The following is a 15,752-nucleotide window of genomic DNA, read 5'->3' on the forward strand; positions in this document are numbered from 1 at the left end:
GAATATTGACAAAGGAAGGGAATTGTTGTGTTGTTGAAATATTAATATTAGAAATCTCTCAGGCAAATCTCTCAACCGCAGTCAGACAAAGGTGTTTTTATGTTGCGTTCTGCTGAGCAACTGCCCTCCTCCACAGTCTGCTCACCTTTTATTTAGTCACAGTAACAATAGAAAAGGGGTTGGCCCATCACCCGACCACTTACTTCATGTAACAAGGATGCAGGAAGTGATGACATACAGGAAGTGATGACATAGGAAGACAAGACACCATCATTTAGAATAGCATAGCCAGCTAACAAACACATGTATCCTATAACCACTGGAGCAAACTTTATCCAGCCTCGCTCAGTGATCAATGCCAGATAAAGTTACTATGATTTTCATGCATGTTTATTTACAGGACAACGTCATTATCTCCAGCGGCTGATCAGGTGCACTAGAGACAACAAACATGTTCCTCTCATATATTGTTCTCTTAAGAAATGCATCCACGCCAAGCCAATAAATCTGCATCTTGCTTGGGGGCCCTAGCCGGCGTCCATACATCAGCCAACAAAACACTGCTCTGCTGAACACATTAGTCTCCCCCGGCCCACAGCCCAGCGCATAGCACATGGACCATTCGCCGACGGAGACCTCTGCGCCCAGCAGCTGTGACAGGACATACACGGGAAGATATCCACTCCAATGGTTTACCCTGACACTGACAGGATGACAATACACAATATATTAGAAACACATCCTAATAAAATTTCCACAACAGTTGTTTATCAGGCTTTAGCCTCCTCTGCATTTGGTGGAAAGATCTCAAGCTACCAGCTGCCCACCATAACCAAAGACAGAAAGGCCACCTGTCAGGAGATTGCTAGAGAGGATACCGAAGCAATTGTGAAGTATATGACTATACAGTACAGCAGAGATAGTACATCCCTCCAGCCTGGAGAAACAAGAGAGGAACATTGAGGGAAAAAAAACAAAAAACGTATGCAATATTTGGGAACTAACCTGAACCATTGTAGAGGCTGCCTTGCTGTAAATGACTTTTGTTCGCATTGATGACCTTTGGATCAGCTTCAGTAAAGTGCTGGGAATTTGTTAAGAAAACTAGTCTCCTTATTGTGCAAACTCATCACCAAGGGTGCTGGTGTCACAAAGATATCAGGGACCCTTCCTTTCCTTCACCTTAAACCCAGAATATCAAGGGCACCTTGGCTACCATCCGGCAGGAGAACCCCTGTAACCCTGAGAGCGACCCGAAGAATTTCGGTGCTATCCACTGCATGCCGACCCAGGGAGCTTCTAACCGTGAGTAGAGACTATTCCTCTGTCCACGTCCACAACATTAGCCCCATTCACACATGGCCCTGCGACCCGGTTGCTGCATAAAAAGAAGAAGTGTCTGTCAGAGTCTCAGGTTCAGTTTGTAAACAGAGTATTGAGTGAACATGAGAGAGTAGTGGGAAACGCTGCGGCTGGGGAACTTGAGAATCAACTGACATTTGTCTGATAGCTAACTACCTAGCAAGTTGAGAAGAATGGCAGTCACAGATTGGTGCTTCCCCTCAGGGCCTGGAGAGGGTCAAGCAACTGAGCAGTGCAGTGGAGAGGGTAACTTGGAATATAGGAGTAGCCATTGCACTTCCCAGGCCCTGCTCCCTGAAGCAGAAGAGGACCTCCTGAAGAGCTAGGTCAAGATATAAAGACCAGTTGTGACCCGAGTTGACACCAATTCAGAGTTGCAGAGAGTACCATGAGGAGAGATGCCATTTACAGTAAAGCAGCACAGCCGTCATCATTGCAGTCAACCGGGAGTACCGTAGGCCGCAGGGCGTCATTGCCCACAGAGGTTGTGTGCAATGCCTGCTAAGAGATTAAGCCTATGGCTTGTTAATGATGTCTGTGTGCATTCTGTATTTTGCGGAACGGAACAGCCGGCCCCTAATAGAACAGTCCTATCCTTGTCCATAATGTGGACAATAATAGGACATGTTCTATTTTTTTTGCGGAACTGAAATACGGACATACGGAAACGGAATGCACACAGAGTAACTTTTGTACGGAATGGATCTGCACAGACGGATCCGTTCAGATAATACAAACGTCTGCATCTGTTCAGGACGGATCCGTTTGTATTATCTGTAACATAACCAAGACGGATCGGTCTTGAACACCATTGAAAGTTAATAGGGGACGGATCAATTTTCTACTGTGGCAGATTATGGCAGAGAAAACGGATCCGTTTGGCTCAGTTTCGTCAGACGGACACCAAGACGCTGCAAGCAGTGTTTTGGTGTCCGCCTCCAGAGCGGAATGGACATAGAACGGAGGCAAACTGATGCATTCTGAGCGGATCCTTTTCCATTCAGAATGCATTAGGGCAAAACTGATCCGTTTTGGACCGCTGGTGAGAACCCTGAACGGATCTCACAAACGGAAAGCTAAAACGCCAGTGTGAAAGTAGCCTTAAAGGGGTTGTCTCACTTCATCAAGTGGCATTTATCATGTATTGTGATTGTCCATATTTCTTCCTTTGCTGGCTGGATTCATTTTCCTATTACATTATACACTGCTCGTTTGGTTACGACCACCTTGCAATTTATCAGTAGTGGTCATGCTTGCACAGTATAAGAGAAGGCATTGGCCTCTCTGGTGGCTGGGACCGTGGGAGCTCACATAGGCTAGTGCTTTTTCCTATAGTGTGCAAGCACGACCACTGCTGCTGGATTGCAGGGTGGTCGTAACCATGGAAACAAGCAGTGTATAATGTGATGGAAAAATGTATCCAGCCAGCAAAGGAAACAATATGGACAATCACAATACATTAGTAAGTGCCTTGTATTCACTTTCTCTACATGATAAATGCCATTTGCTGAAGTGGGACAATCCCCTTTAAGACCCTTTTGGGGATATGAATCAACCCTACTGTAGCTCTGATTTCACATGCCAGATCTGGTATTTCCGTCCAAGGATAATTTTCCCTTTCTATTGAGCATAGCTGCTAAACCTCTTATACCTCTTATACCACTATGCCCACTGATATGTACCCCGGAGCGGTATGCATGAAAGCTGAGAGTCAAAATGGCCAACAGTTCATTTCCCACTGGAAGCTTCTGAGAACCTCAGACTATCCAGATCTTCAGTCTTATTGTCACAAGTTGACATTTCACCCATTTTCAAATATTTATCTTCCCTCTGGCTCCTTTAGTCCCACCTGATAATCAGCACTCTGAACAGTATCAATGTTTATTGTGTGCTCCACTATGAATGCATGAATAGATTACCCCGCACAAGAGGTTATCTAGCTTTCCAACAATGATGGCCTACCTTCAGGATAGGCTATCAATATTAGATTGGTGCGGACTGACTCTTGGCACATCTGTCAATCAACTGTTTGAAGGGATCAAGGCGCTCTATGAAAAATATGGCACTGTGAGTATGAACATTGCTCAAAAGTATTGTAACCACTTGTGCAATACCCTAGAATTGCAAAATGTGGGTTTATAATGTAATGTTTGTGCAGTTTTTGACATGCTATGCACTTTTACACCAGCAGACAATGTATGGGTGGCATTGGGAAAGATGCTATCCACTCCACCCCCTTGAAAGGTGGGGGCTGGTCTGACTTCCTCTCAGGAGGCAGAGTTAGCTTGGTAAGCCTGGAGTGAGGGAACATGTCCATCTGCTCCTGCTTCAAGGGGCTTTAAGACTAGAGATCCAGGTCATCTGTAAGGGCCACTACTCCAAACAGACTGCAGTGTCGCAGGCTACAGATGTTCTGTAAGCTGCATTTTCAATCAGCAGAGTGATCAGCACTATAGCTATATAGACTCTGCTGCAGGTCAGGGGAAACATGTTAAGCCACCCATCAACACAGTTCAGGTTGGGCATACAAGTGGACACCTATAGCCAAAAGTGCCAGCTTATTGCTGTTAGTAAGAGAATCAGGAGACTTTTGTTGGCTAGAATGCTCAGAGTGCCATCATCTGCCACCATGGCTCATCATCTGTGAATTGAACTTTGAACAAACGACTGCTGGATGTACTACAACTTATCCTTTGTATTTAATAAAGAGAGACTTTTGTTCTTTTACTTCTGGCTTGATTCCTCGCACCATCTTTTCACTGCACTCATTGCCAGGCAGGGAGCACACGGTAACACAACATTTTATCATGGCCACTACCATTTCCATGCTCTACTCCAGCTCCCTCAGAGGCTTTCTGCACTTGCCACAGTGGAAAATTTACTAAAATGTGTCCATGTGGAAGTAAGACCTAAAAAGTTGTGGAGAAACACTATTGTTATCACTAAAGTCTCGTCCTGGGTATCCTTTCAACCAAAGCCAGGAATGGCTGATAGAGAGTGCTGAAGACAGCATTGGTTAAGGCTGTGGGGAGGGTAAGGAGGAACCCTGATGAGCTCTGCTGGAGAAGTTAACCATCCCCTTCCAGTCTGTGAAGCTTCTCATTCATTCAAGTCATGGTATATCAGTAGCAATAAGTCAGACTAACTTGTTGTATTTTCTCTTTAAGACATTTTACTAGTCGTCCGACTGGTTTTCTCAATTATAAAGCCAGTTGGATGACTAGCCAAACATCTTCAAGAAAAAAAATGCAACAATTCCAGTTGTTTTGGCATTTTACTTTTGACATCCCCTTCCAGCAAATTATATCATTTAACTATGCACCACCAGTAAAGTAACTGGTGACCCCTGCTATGTTATGTCCTGCCATTTTATACTTCGTGTGTGATGATTGACGTTTGCAGCCATCTATCTTTTATGTGAATCGCTCAATGAATGTGTTCTTTGACTTTAACGTTATAATACTGTGTGGGGCATATAGGTTTCATTAGGTAAGGTGTCACACATGCGGACCCAGAGTCATTGCACTGCATGGTTTGCATTCTAGGTAGAGTACTGCTGAGGCGCATGGAGAAGGTGAGAGGACCAAAGGAGACTGTAGTTATGAAGATGAAGGTCTGTCCTAAGGTTCTAGTCAAGCTGAGGAGCAGAATATTGTAGATGATTCTTGGGCACCATTCAGTGAAACTCATGGACTTCAATATTTCTCCACTGAACACAATACTATGTGCTGACTGTAGCTGTGTTGTCCTGTCTTACGTGCAAGTCACCAGCAGATGGCAGACAAACTCCTGCAATTTGCAACACACATTTTTAGTAACCTAGTAACATATGGGGCCATTTTAGGGTTCAGTGAATTGGGTTTAAATTGCTGTATCTGAACCCGATTCTTTTAAAAATGTTGTTAATAATATGGGCTCCGTCCTACTGTAAAATGTATATCCTCCGTGGATCCCAAAGTTTCTGCATATATTGTGAGACTTACTTCGTCTCGCCTCTATCAAGTGTCAGTTCGGTTATTCTCATAAATTACTACCATTTTCTACGACTGTTCTAGGCATAGAAAATGGTCTATATGTAAGACAGCTCAGGAGGGGATGGGACAATATACCCCCTCCTACTCCTAGTGCTCAGTTATTTGGTGAGGGTTCAGTGGTGCTACATGAGTATGGAGGACCACATTTCAGTTTAACCCCTCCATCCTACTAAAGGTGTCCCAAAAAATTGCTTTAAAAAATTATTTTTTCTGATAGAAGTCGCTCTTTAAAGATGTTGATCATATTTTTATCATCCTCCCTGCTTTCCTCAAGGCTAAACAAATTCTTATAAGTCTGATGCTTAAAGGCTATAGACACCTTCAGGGCAGTGTTTTTTTCTTCTCATTTTGGGTTAAAATAATATTTGCATGTGGTCTTTATTCAAAATTTTCAGCAGTTTTTGTTATACAGGGGTTAAATTTCAGTCTATTTGCAGACTGTCAGTTTCTGTTTACTCTGAGTCCGCCAGATGAGGGCTCATGTAGAGCTCTTATCTCTGATCTCCTGACCTCATAAACCCTCATTATAGCTTATATTGATTTTAAACTGATAAAAATGTAGCTTCAATGAGTGTTTATAAGGTCAGGAGATCAGAGATATACATGAACCCTCATTGGAGGGGACTCAGTGTAAAGAGAACGTGAAAGAGTTCAGATAGACTGAAATTGAATCCCTGTTACATAGTTACTAGTGTTGATCGAGCATGCTCGGCCGAACACCTGTTCAGCACGAGCATCTTGATGATCGGCACATGGCGGTACTCGGCCGAGTACCGCATGTGCTCCAACGCCATGTTCGCAGCCAATAAACATGCTGGCTACTGGCATTACAGTGATTGGCTGGCCGGAACGCGCCATCGGGTGCTATATAGCACCCAATGACGCATGTTTGGCTCATTCGTAGTCAGGGAGAGCTGAACATAGGAAGAGATATAGAGTGTACAGAGTGTAATCAAATATTTTTTTGTACAAAAACGTTTCAAAGACCCAAAAGTCCTTGTAAGGACTATTGCGTGTGACAGCAGCGATATATGTTTATAGCGCAACCTGCACTAAATTGCTCAGTGTTAGGGAGAGCTGTGCATAGGAAGAGACAGACAGTGTAGGGAGCGTAATAGGAAGATTTTTATACAAAAACTTTTCAGAGACCCAAAAGTCCTTTTAAGGACTATTGTGTGTGACAGCAGCAATATATATTTTTAGAACATCCTGCGCTAAATACCGTGCAAAAGGCAGCTGCAGACAGTTAAATTATTTGTGCCACATCTAATGTGTAAAGTGTGCGCATCCCTAAAATATCAGTGACATCCTGTGTACTTTTTCCATAGACTGTGTCCGCTGCAGACAGTTAAATTATCCGTGCCACATCTCCGGTTTAAAGTGTGCGCATCCCTAAAATATCAGTGACATCCAGTGCACTTTTTCTGTAGACACTGCGAACAGTGACATTACCTGTGGTACCTGTCCTGTATAACATTTCCTCATCACAAATACCTTTGTAAATTTGTTTGCGCATACACTTCCAAATCCTACGCTACTGTACGTGTGAGATACTTTCAAGCATATATCACATTTAAAATGAAGAAGACGAGCAGTAATGCTGATGGTGCACGCAGAGGCCGTGGCCCTGGGCGCGGAGAAACTGTGCCTGCTGCCAGAGCACAAGAAAAACAATCATCCACGATATCTATCTTCATGTCCAAGTTTGCAGGGCGGCGCAGGACAACACTCGTGAAGTCAGCACAGTGCGAGCAGGTGGTCTCTTGGATTGCAGCAGATAATGCTTCCAGTCGTTTAAGCACCACCCTGTCTTCCACCAAGTCCAGTCTCAGTAGCCAGGAGTCTGGTCAACACAATCCTCACCCTGATCCTCCTTCCTCCCACCATGTACAGTCTGGCCACACTCGGATATATTCCGAGGACCTCTTTTCATCGCGATAACTTGATTTGGCCCTCTTGCCAAGCACGCTTGAAGAGAGACATGAGATCCCAACCTCTTGAGCATCCACAGTCACAAGAACATGACGGTCGGGAACAGCAATTAGTGTTTACTGGGGTGGATGATGATGAGACACAATTGCCAATGAGTCAACCGCAATTACTGTCTCAAGAGATTGATGAAGAGGATGAGACATAGTTGTCAATCAGTGAGGTTGTGGTTAGGTCAACAAATCAAGAGAATGATCAGAGTGAGGAAGTGGAAGAGGAGGTGGTGGACGAGGAGGTCACTGACCCAACCTGGGAAGGTGGAAAGCCGAGCGAGGACAGCAGTACAGAGGGGGAGGGATCTGCAGCACCACAACAGGCTAGAAGAGGCAGTAAGGTGCCAAATGGGAGAAGGCCAGCCACACAAAACAGGCCCGCAACTGTTTCACGGAGCACCCCCTTGCAGAAATCTTCCTTGCCAAGAGGTAAATGTTCCGCAGTATGGCGCTTTTTTGAGGAAAGTGCGGACGACAAAAGAATAGTAGTTTGCAACCTGTGCCATACGAAAATGAGCCGGGGTGTGAACACTAGCAACCTCACCACCATCAGCATGATCCGCCACATGGCAGCCAAGCACCGTAATAAGTGGGACGAACGCCTGGGTCCACAATCTGTGTCTGCGGGTCACACCTCTTCCCCTATGTTATGTGCTGGCCAATCCCCTGTCGAAGGTGCAGGCCCGGATGCCTCCCGCCCTGCACCTGGACCTTCGCAAGCACCATCAGCGACCACATCCACTTCCATGCCCCAGTGCAGCGTCCAAATGTCCTTAGCCCAGGCCATTGAACGCAAGCAAAAATACCCAGCCACCCACCGACAGGCCATAGCGCTAAATGCACAGCTTTCCAAATTACTGGCCCTGGAAATGTTGCCATTTAGGCTTGTGGACACTGAGGCCTTTCACAACCTGATGTTGGCGGCCGTCCCGTGTTACGCAGTCCCCAGCAATTACTATTTTTCAAGGTGTGCTGTGCCCATCTTACACCAACATGAGTCCCGAAACATCACACGTGCCCTGACCAACGAAGTTACTGGGAAGGTCCACTTAACCACGGACACCTGGACAAGTGCAATCGCCCAGGAACACTACATTTCCCTGACGGCACACCGGGTGAATGTTGTGGAGGCCAGGAGTGAGTCGTACCCTGGGAAGGCACGGGTGCTATCGATGCCAAGGATTGCAGGCCTTACGTCAATCTGAGTTTCCGCCAGCACCTACGTTAGTGGCTCCAAATCCAACTTCTCCTCCTCCACTTCCACCTCCGAATTATTCACGTGCAGCACCAGTCAGTCATCAGTCGGTAGCTGGAAGCAGTGTAGCACTGCAGTGGGGAAGCGGCAACAGGCTGGGCTGAAGCTGATATGCTTAGGGGACAAACAGCACACTGCCGCAGAGCTGTGGCAGGGGATAAGAGACCAGACTGAGATGTGGCTCTCGCCACTCAACCTGTCTGATAATGGCTGTAACTTGGTGGCAGCTTTGGAGCTCGGCAAGCTCACACACATCCCATGCCTAGCCCACGTGTTCAACCTTGTGGTTCAGTGGTTTCTCAAAACCTACCCCAATTTGCCTTAGCTACTGGTGAAGGTGCGCCGCGTGTGTGCACATTTCCACAAGTCATCGACAGCTTCAGCCGCTCTGCCAATGCTGCAGCAGCGCTTGAAATTGCCAGCTCACCGGCTGTTGTGCGACGAGAGCACGCACTGGAACTCCTCGTTCCACATGTTGACCAGGCTTTGTGAGCAGCAGAGGGTAGTAGTGGAATACCAGCTGCAACATGGTCGTCAACTTTCCAGTCAACTTCCACTATTCACAAGCGAGGAGTGGGCATGGTTGTTTGACCTCTGTAAAGTTTTATGTAACTTTGAGGAATCAACACAGATGATGAGCGGCGATAACGCTATTATCAGCATAACCATCCCACTTCTGTGTCTACGCAAACGCTCGCTGCTCACAATTAAGGATGCCGCTTTGCATGTGGAAGAGGTGGAAATGGGGGAAGACATTACACAGGGTGATAGCCAGACCACCCTCAGTTCATCTTCTCAGCGTGAATTGGACGATGAAGAGGAGGAGCAGGAGACGGTTGCCTCCGCTACACAGGGTAGTACCCATAGAATTTTAATTCAATATGTTCAGCGTGGGTGGGCAGAAGAGGAGGAAGAGGATGAGGAAATTGAGAGTGATCCCCCTGATAATGACAGTGAAGCCTTGCCTGTTGGTACTCTGGCACACATGGCTGACTTCATGTTAAGCTGCATTTCTCGCGACCCGCGCGTTATACGCATTTTAGACAACACTGATTACTGGTTGTTCACTGTTCTCAACCCCGGCTACAAAGAGAACTTCTCATCTCTCATTCCTCTGGTGGAGAAGACGAGCAAAACGGTGCAATACCAGAAGATCCTTGTTGAAAAATTACTCCAAATATTTCCATCTGACAACGCTCGCGGCAGAGTCTGTAGTTCCTTGGCCAACCGAGGAGGAGAGACAAGGGGAACACACAGCAGTTCCAACAGAGGCAGGGCAACACTCTTCAAAGCCTGGGACAGTTTCATGACACCCTGCCAGCACCCTCACCCTGATGCATGGCCTAGTGTCACAAGGTGCGAAAATTTTTGGAAGATGGTGAAGGAGTACATAGCAGACCATGTCAGCATACTCAATGATCCCTCAGTGCCTTACAACTACTGGGTATCCAAGCTTGACACGTGGCACTAACTGGCGCTCTACGCCTTGGAGGTGCTGGCCTGCCCTGCCGCCAGCGTTTTGTCTGAGCGGGTATTTAATATTGCTGGTGGCATTGTAACAGATAAGAGTATCTGTCTGTCAACTAAAACTGCTGACAGGTTGACTCTTAAATGAACAAGGCCGGGATTGACCATGACGTCTTGACTACACCACCAGAAAGCTGATGAACATAAAGGCACTTTAAATGTGTCGTTTATAATGTACTGAATACACTGTATTCCCATGCACCCCTTCCACCACAAACAAGGGTATATGGTTGAATCTTCCTTTTCTCATCCTCCTTCTATCATATCAACACATGCTTATTTGTCGCATTTAATGCCCTCGCATATATGCCCTTCGCATATAATGTTTTATAGGGTCAGCTCACCAGCAGGCCCTCACCTACAATGTTTCACAGGGTCCACTCATCAGCAGGCCCTCGCATATAATTTTTTAGAGGGTCAGTTCACCAGCAGGCCCTCGCATATAATGTTTTACAGGGTCAGCTCACCTGCAGGCCCTCGCATATAATGTTTTTGAGGGTTAGCTCACCAGCAGGCCCTCGCATATAATTTTTTAGAGGGTCAGCTCACCAGCTGGCCCTCGCATATAATTTTTTAGAGGGTCAGTTCACCAGCAGGTCTTCACCTACAATCTTTTACAGGGTCAGCTCACCAGCAGGCCCTCGCATATAATTTTTTTGAGGGTCAGCTCACCAGCTGGCCCTCGCATATAATTTTTTACAGGGTCAGTTCACCAGCAGGTCTTCACCTACAATCTTTTACAGGGTCAGCTCACCAGCAGGCCCTCACCTAATTATACCTAATAGGTAATTTGCGCGCATGCTGCCTTGCTTGGATGTGGTAGCTGTAGCTGTTTCTCAGGCTCCCTCCCCGGAATCGAACCATGATTCCCCCGTTACCCATGGTTTACATAGCTTGGGCTGAAAATAACATTGATAGGGCAGACATCCAAATGGATCATCGCCATCACGGGGATGTGCGATCGGCCCCAGGTTATCTAGAGTCACCAAAACGGCAGAAGGTCCTCGCCCAGAATGTTTATGATGGTCAGATCAGCAGGCCCTTGCTCCTAACTTCTATGATGTCTTCCCATAGAATACACAGAGACGGCAAATTCTGCTGCCTAACTGTCTCTTACACAAAATCCCTCAGAAGCACCATATAGGATGGTGGATAAGTACTGAGCAGTAGTGATGCGAGTAAACCACTTGGGGGAAATGTAACACTTACTAATACCTGCTGATTGATATTGGGTTCTCTTTGTCTCACCCTGCTGTTTACCCCCCTCTCTATAGATTTCTATGGGTCTGAACCTTCTGTGAACTGTGTTTTGGTTTTCACTAAATTGTTTTATCACTGGGGGCAGCTGTTAACCAAAGAACAAGGCGTATTTCTCTGAGAAGATAGATTGCAAGATGTTCATTTTATACTGTACAGAGATGTGTGAAACAACGGTGATTATTTATTGCTTTCCACCATTTTAGAAGCTCATCCTTTAACCTTTTCTGACATCTCCAGTGATAGGTGCAGCAATCACAGATTGGATTTATTTAAAGGGGTATTCCGGTAAAGTAACTTCATTTTTGAAAAACTGCATTAAGGCTGCAAGGTGTGATCCAACCAGAACCCATACCTATACATATAACTAGAGCTTCAATTTACCTTGCAATCCATGTGTTTAGCTCCTGCTGTGAGCCTGCAACACACAGAGAATCATGATGCCTGATCTTCCCTCACAAAACTACAATCACTAACTTTCCTGCTGTGAGTGTTGATTGGCTTTATGTTGATGATTTATTAATCAGCAGCACACTCACACTCCCTTTGTTTCACAAGACATTTAGCTAGAGAACTGATAGCAACACACTGAGCATGCTCGACCTAACAAAGGTTCAGAACTACTGGTCGATGCCATGGTAATTTATGAGGAAACTCAGTGGGAGGAAGAAAACTACTTTTATAACTACTGAACGGTAAATATGTGAAATGTACTTAAAATTAGGCAATAGTCTAAAACATAAGTTATATTTATGGTAACCGGAATACCCCTTTAAGAACACTGGGGTGACACCATCTAGACCTATTGCCTTACTTAACTTCAATCATGCAAGTTCATGTAAAGCATCAGCCTCCAAAACACTGGAGGTAATGCCCTGGCCAAACATCTGGTCATCAACAGCACCTGGGCAAAAATATCTATTCAAATAGTCAGCAACACCCTACCCCCATCAATATAGTTATTTTCCCTATTTCTAAATTTTGCAATTCCATTTTTTATTCCTTTCTGTAATATACCTGATAGGATTTTATCTCCCTCCTTAAAGGAGGAAGACATGGCCAAATCCATTACTCCTCATTTGTAATGTTTGCCCGCTTCTAAATTTATACAGCTGTCAGCTACACTGCCAGTGCTATTATGTGCAGACTTCTTTTCTTTAACTATAGTGATGAAATCTTTTGCCTGAAATTCACATCGAAGTCCGATTTGCTCAACAATAGTTGTAGCATCCTCCATAAAATCTATACAAAAAGAGGCAAGATACTACTTACTCGTTTTAGTCAAATCAATGTCCTTAGTCATAACATACAGATAACTTGAGCATGAATGGTTTTCATACTCCAGATCACCAATCAAACACCGGAGAAGATTGATATGGCTAATAAAAAGATATTTAATAAAACTACAAACTAAGAATCAGTAATGTCACGTAGGTCAGGACACAGTAATATCTTATTTCTGCATATATTAGTGATGAAGAATAAGATCATATCAGCGATTCATTCGTTTTGGTGCACATTAGTGAATCAACTCTACACTAATTAAATTAGTTTAGAATTCTTCAAAAATTCCACTTCTGAACAAAGCCAAAGTTTTGGCGATTTGATTTCGTGCAAAATTATGTCTGCCATTTTACATGTTACAGTGGCAAGCACAGCAGGGCAGGGGATATGAAGATGGAGGATCACATGACCCCCAGGAGAGGCCCTGTCTGGTGGCAGGATTTCGTCATTATGCACTTTCACCTAATTTGCTGTCCACTGCCTGTTGTCGGACAAGATCCGTCCCTAGTAAGAGAGACACAGAAGAACAAGTGGGGACATCTCAGAGCTGAGATCCTCAGCCTGATAAAAGAACTGCTTGTACACTGCTTCTGAAGATCACAGTAGCATCCTGTCGTTCAGTAGGTGTGATCTCCTCCCTCTTTATCTGTTCTGTGAGATTAGGAGCTGAAAAGAAGTATAGTGGGAAGTAAGGGAAAGGACTTTGCAGCAGTACAGTGCTAGCAGATATCACAGAAGGGAGATGCCTCTTGCTTGTAAGAGAAATGCATCTAGCTGTGCTACTGATGAGGGATATAATTAGGCTGACAAGTACACTAAGAAAAGAAAAAGACTTGTTCCTTCACAATGATGAATGTACAAAGAAACACACTATGCAAACTTTTTTTGAAAACTCAGGTACACTTTAAATACTGTACATTTTACTGCTTGAAAACTTTTTGAATAGAGTTAGGGAATATATTCAATAGAAAAGCATGGTACTTCTAGGGAGTTCTCTTACAAGGCATAGGAGATCCAAGGTTCACGGTGAAAGCTCTGGTTGTGGTACTCTACAATTGTTGCCAGTTGAAACTCTGCCTCCAACTTTACATTGTTCTGTCACTTTAGTTTATCGAAAGTAACTCCAGAGGAAAACATTGATGATGAGGAGGATGATGGCATAGACATTGCACACGTTCCTCCAGAGTGGCTTCTCTTCAATACTGGTCAACTTGCTCTGAAACTTCATCTCTTCTTCTCTGGAAAGTTTTGCTTCAGGCTGCATGGAGATACCGCAGAACCAGAAGTACAACTTTTTCCACCAAGAATGTGTTGAGGCTGTAAGAAGAAAGCAGACATAATCATTACACCCTGGTCAGGAGGATATAGTGGAGTACAGAAAAATCTATGGTCCACATCATGTCCATGGAAAACTAGCCACGTGTTAGCTGTCATTTGACAACACTACCATAGTTATTCTGCACTAGGATTCAAACATTCCCATCATGTCAAAACTGAGATGGGTATAACTCTTTAACGTAAGTGTATCTACAATGCAAGTTATGGACAACAGGTGGCAGCAAAAGCTTTCTTATACTCAGAAGAGGCTGGTTGATATCATTTAAAGGCCAGACAGATATTAAACTGGGGGGGAAAGTACCAGTGTACAGTATTCAGTCTGGTTGCCCTGGATGCTTAACAGCTAGTAGTACAGTCAGTAATGCACTCTTAGAGGGTAATATGCTTTATATGCTTATGGTATATTACTTGTAAATTCAAAAGCAACAGTAGTAAAACATATTACTAATTACTAAACAACGATTTCTCCAATTTCCAGCTATGATTTCATTAGAGCAGTTATTGCATTTCGTAGGGTATGTATATCACTTACCTAGAGTTGATAAGTCAGTTACACAGTAGCTGTCTGTGAAATGAACTAGGTAGACTAATCAGACCCTCTCCCCTCTCCCTGCTAATACAAAAAATATCAGGAGGCTGAATGCTGATCAACTTTTCTTCTTATTAATAAATAGGCACTAGAAACTTATACAAAGTATTAATCCGAAATTTCAGTCCATCAAAGTTCATGAAGTTCCAGCTATTGTTCTCGTTTTGTTGTTTTTGTGGCATCTTCCATCAAAGTCAATTCTGGAGTTGGATGGAGCATTCTAGATGCAACCTGCCAAATTTTGAGAGAATTCTGTCCCCTTTCTTAAGTATGTGTATGAATTCATAGCATAACGCTAGGATATGCCGTCAGTCAGGCTCGGACTGGCCCACAGGGGTACAAGTAAATCTCTTGGTGGCCCCTGAGCAAGGTGGGCCCCTAGTCTCCCAGCCCCTGCACAAGTGGCACATAACACAGTAGACTTACTGCACTACATACACATATTCAATGTACGGCACCTCAACTAGCCTACCCTAGTTTATTATTATAGACACTATCAGAGCTCAGATGACTTGGTCTAGGTATAGAGGAAAGTGCCAGTATCCTCTTCTCACTAGGACCTACCTTCTCAAAGCATGGACCCCCATATTCAATCATCTGGTAGCATCTTTCTCATGTGTGAGCAGGTAATATTTGAATGTATCTGTATGGTTGGCCCCCAAATGAGTATTACACTAACCGGTAATCCAGTTTCCTGGAAGTCTCCAAGACAGACACCACATGCTGAGACTGACTTCCTCTGATAGGACAGGAAAAACACTGAGAGGTTCAAATCCCACCCCTCCCCTCCATCACCAGTGTTCTTATCCAGCGGGAAATATAACTTTTTGCATCTTTTTTACCTTTATTTGGCCCGCTAAATTGGACAAAAAGGTTCTTGTCAATTCTCCAATCATTTGTCGCTTCAACATACCGTTGTACTGCTCGTCTGACGTCTAAGGTATGCAAAATAGCCTCTTAATCATTTTTGGGGTTGGGACAAAACTAGGGAATTACTATATCTTGCAATCTATGAAAAGTAGAAACAACTTTTGGCAAAAAACTGGGGCCTAACTAAAATCGTTCTCAACTCGTCTCGCTGATGTTATAGCTACCAGAAAAATGTTTTTAATGTGAGCCATTTT

The 15,752-nt window shown here is 44.4% G+C and overlaps 1 protein-coding gene across 1 annotated transcript in view; it reads right to left on the reverse strand.

Annotated features, from left to right (window-relative positions):
• Window positions 1–12,492: 12,492 nt before the first annotated feature.
• LOC122944133 (sodium/glucose cotransporter 4-like) overlaps window positions 12,493–15,752 on the reverse strand; it is a 44,904-nt gene continuing 41,644 nt past the window's right edge. Inside the window, exons 16-17 of the mRNA XM_044302362.1 lie at window positions 13,905–14,018; window positions 12,493–12,659 (exon numbers count right to left, since the gene is read on the reverse strand). Of these exons, the coding sequence (XP_044158297.1) occupies window positions 12,493–12,659; window positions 13,905–14,018 (281 nt within the window). The remainder of the gene's footprint in view (window positions 12,660–13,904; window positions 14,019–15,752) is intronic.

The sequence above is a fragment of the Bufo gargarizans genome, chromosome 7 (assembly GCF_014858855.1).
Source record: "Bufo gargarizans isolate SCDJY-AF-19 chromosome 7, ASM1485885v1, whole genome shotgun sequence".
NCBI classification, from domain to species: domain Eukaryota; kingdom Metazoa; phylum Chordata; class Amphibia; order Anura; family Bufonidae; genus Bufo; species Bufo gargarizans.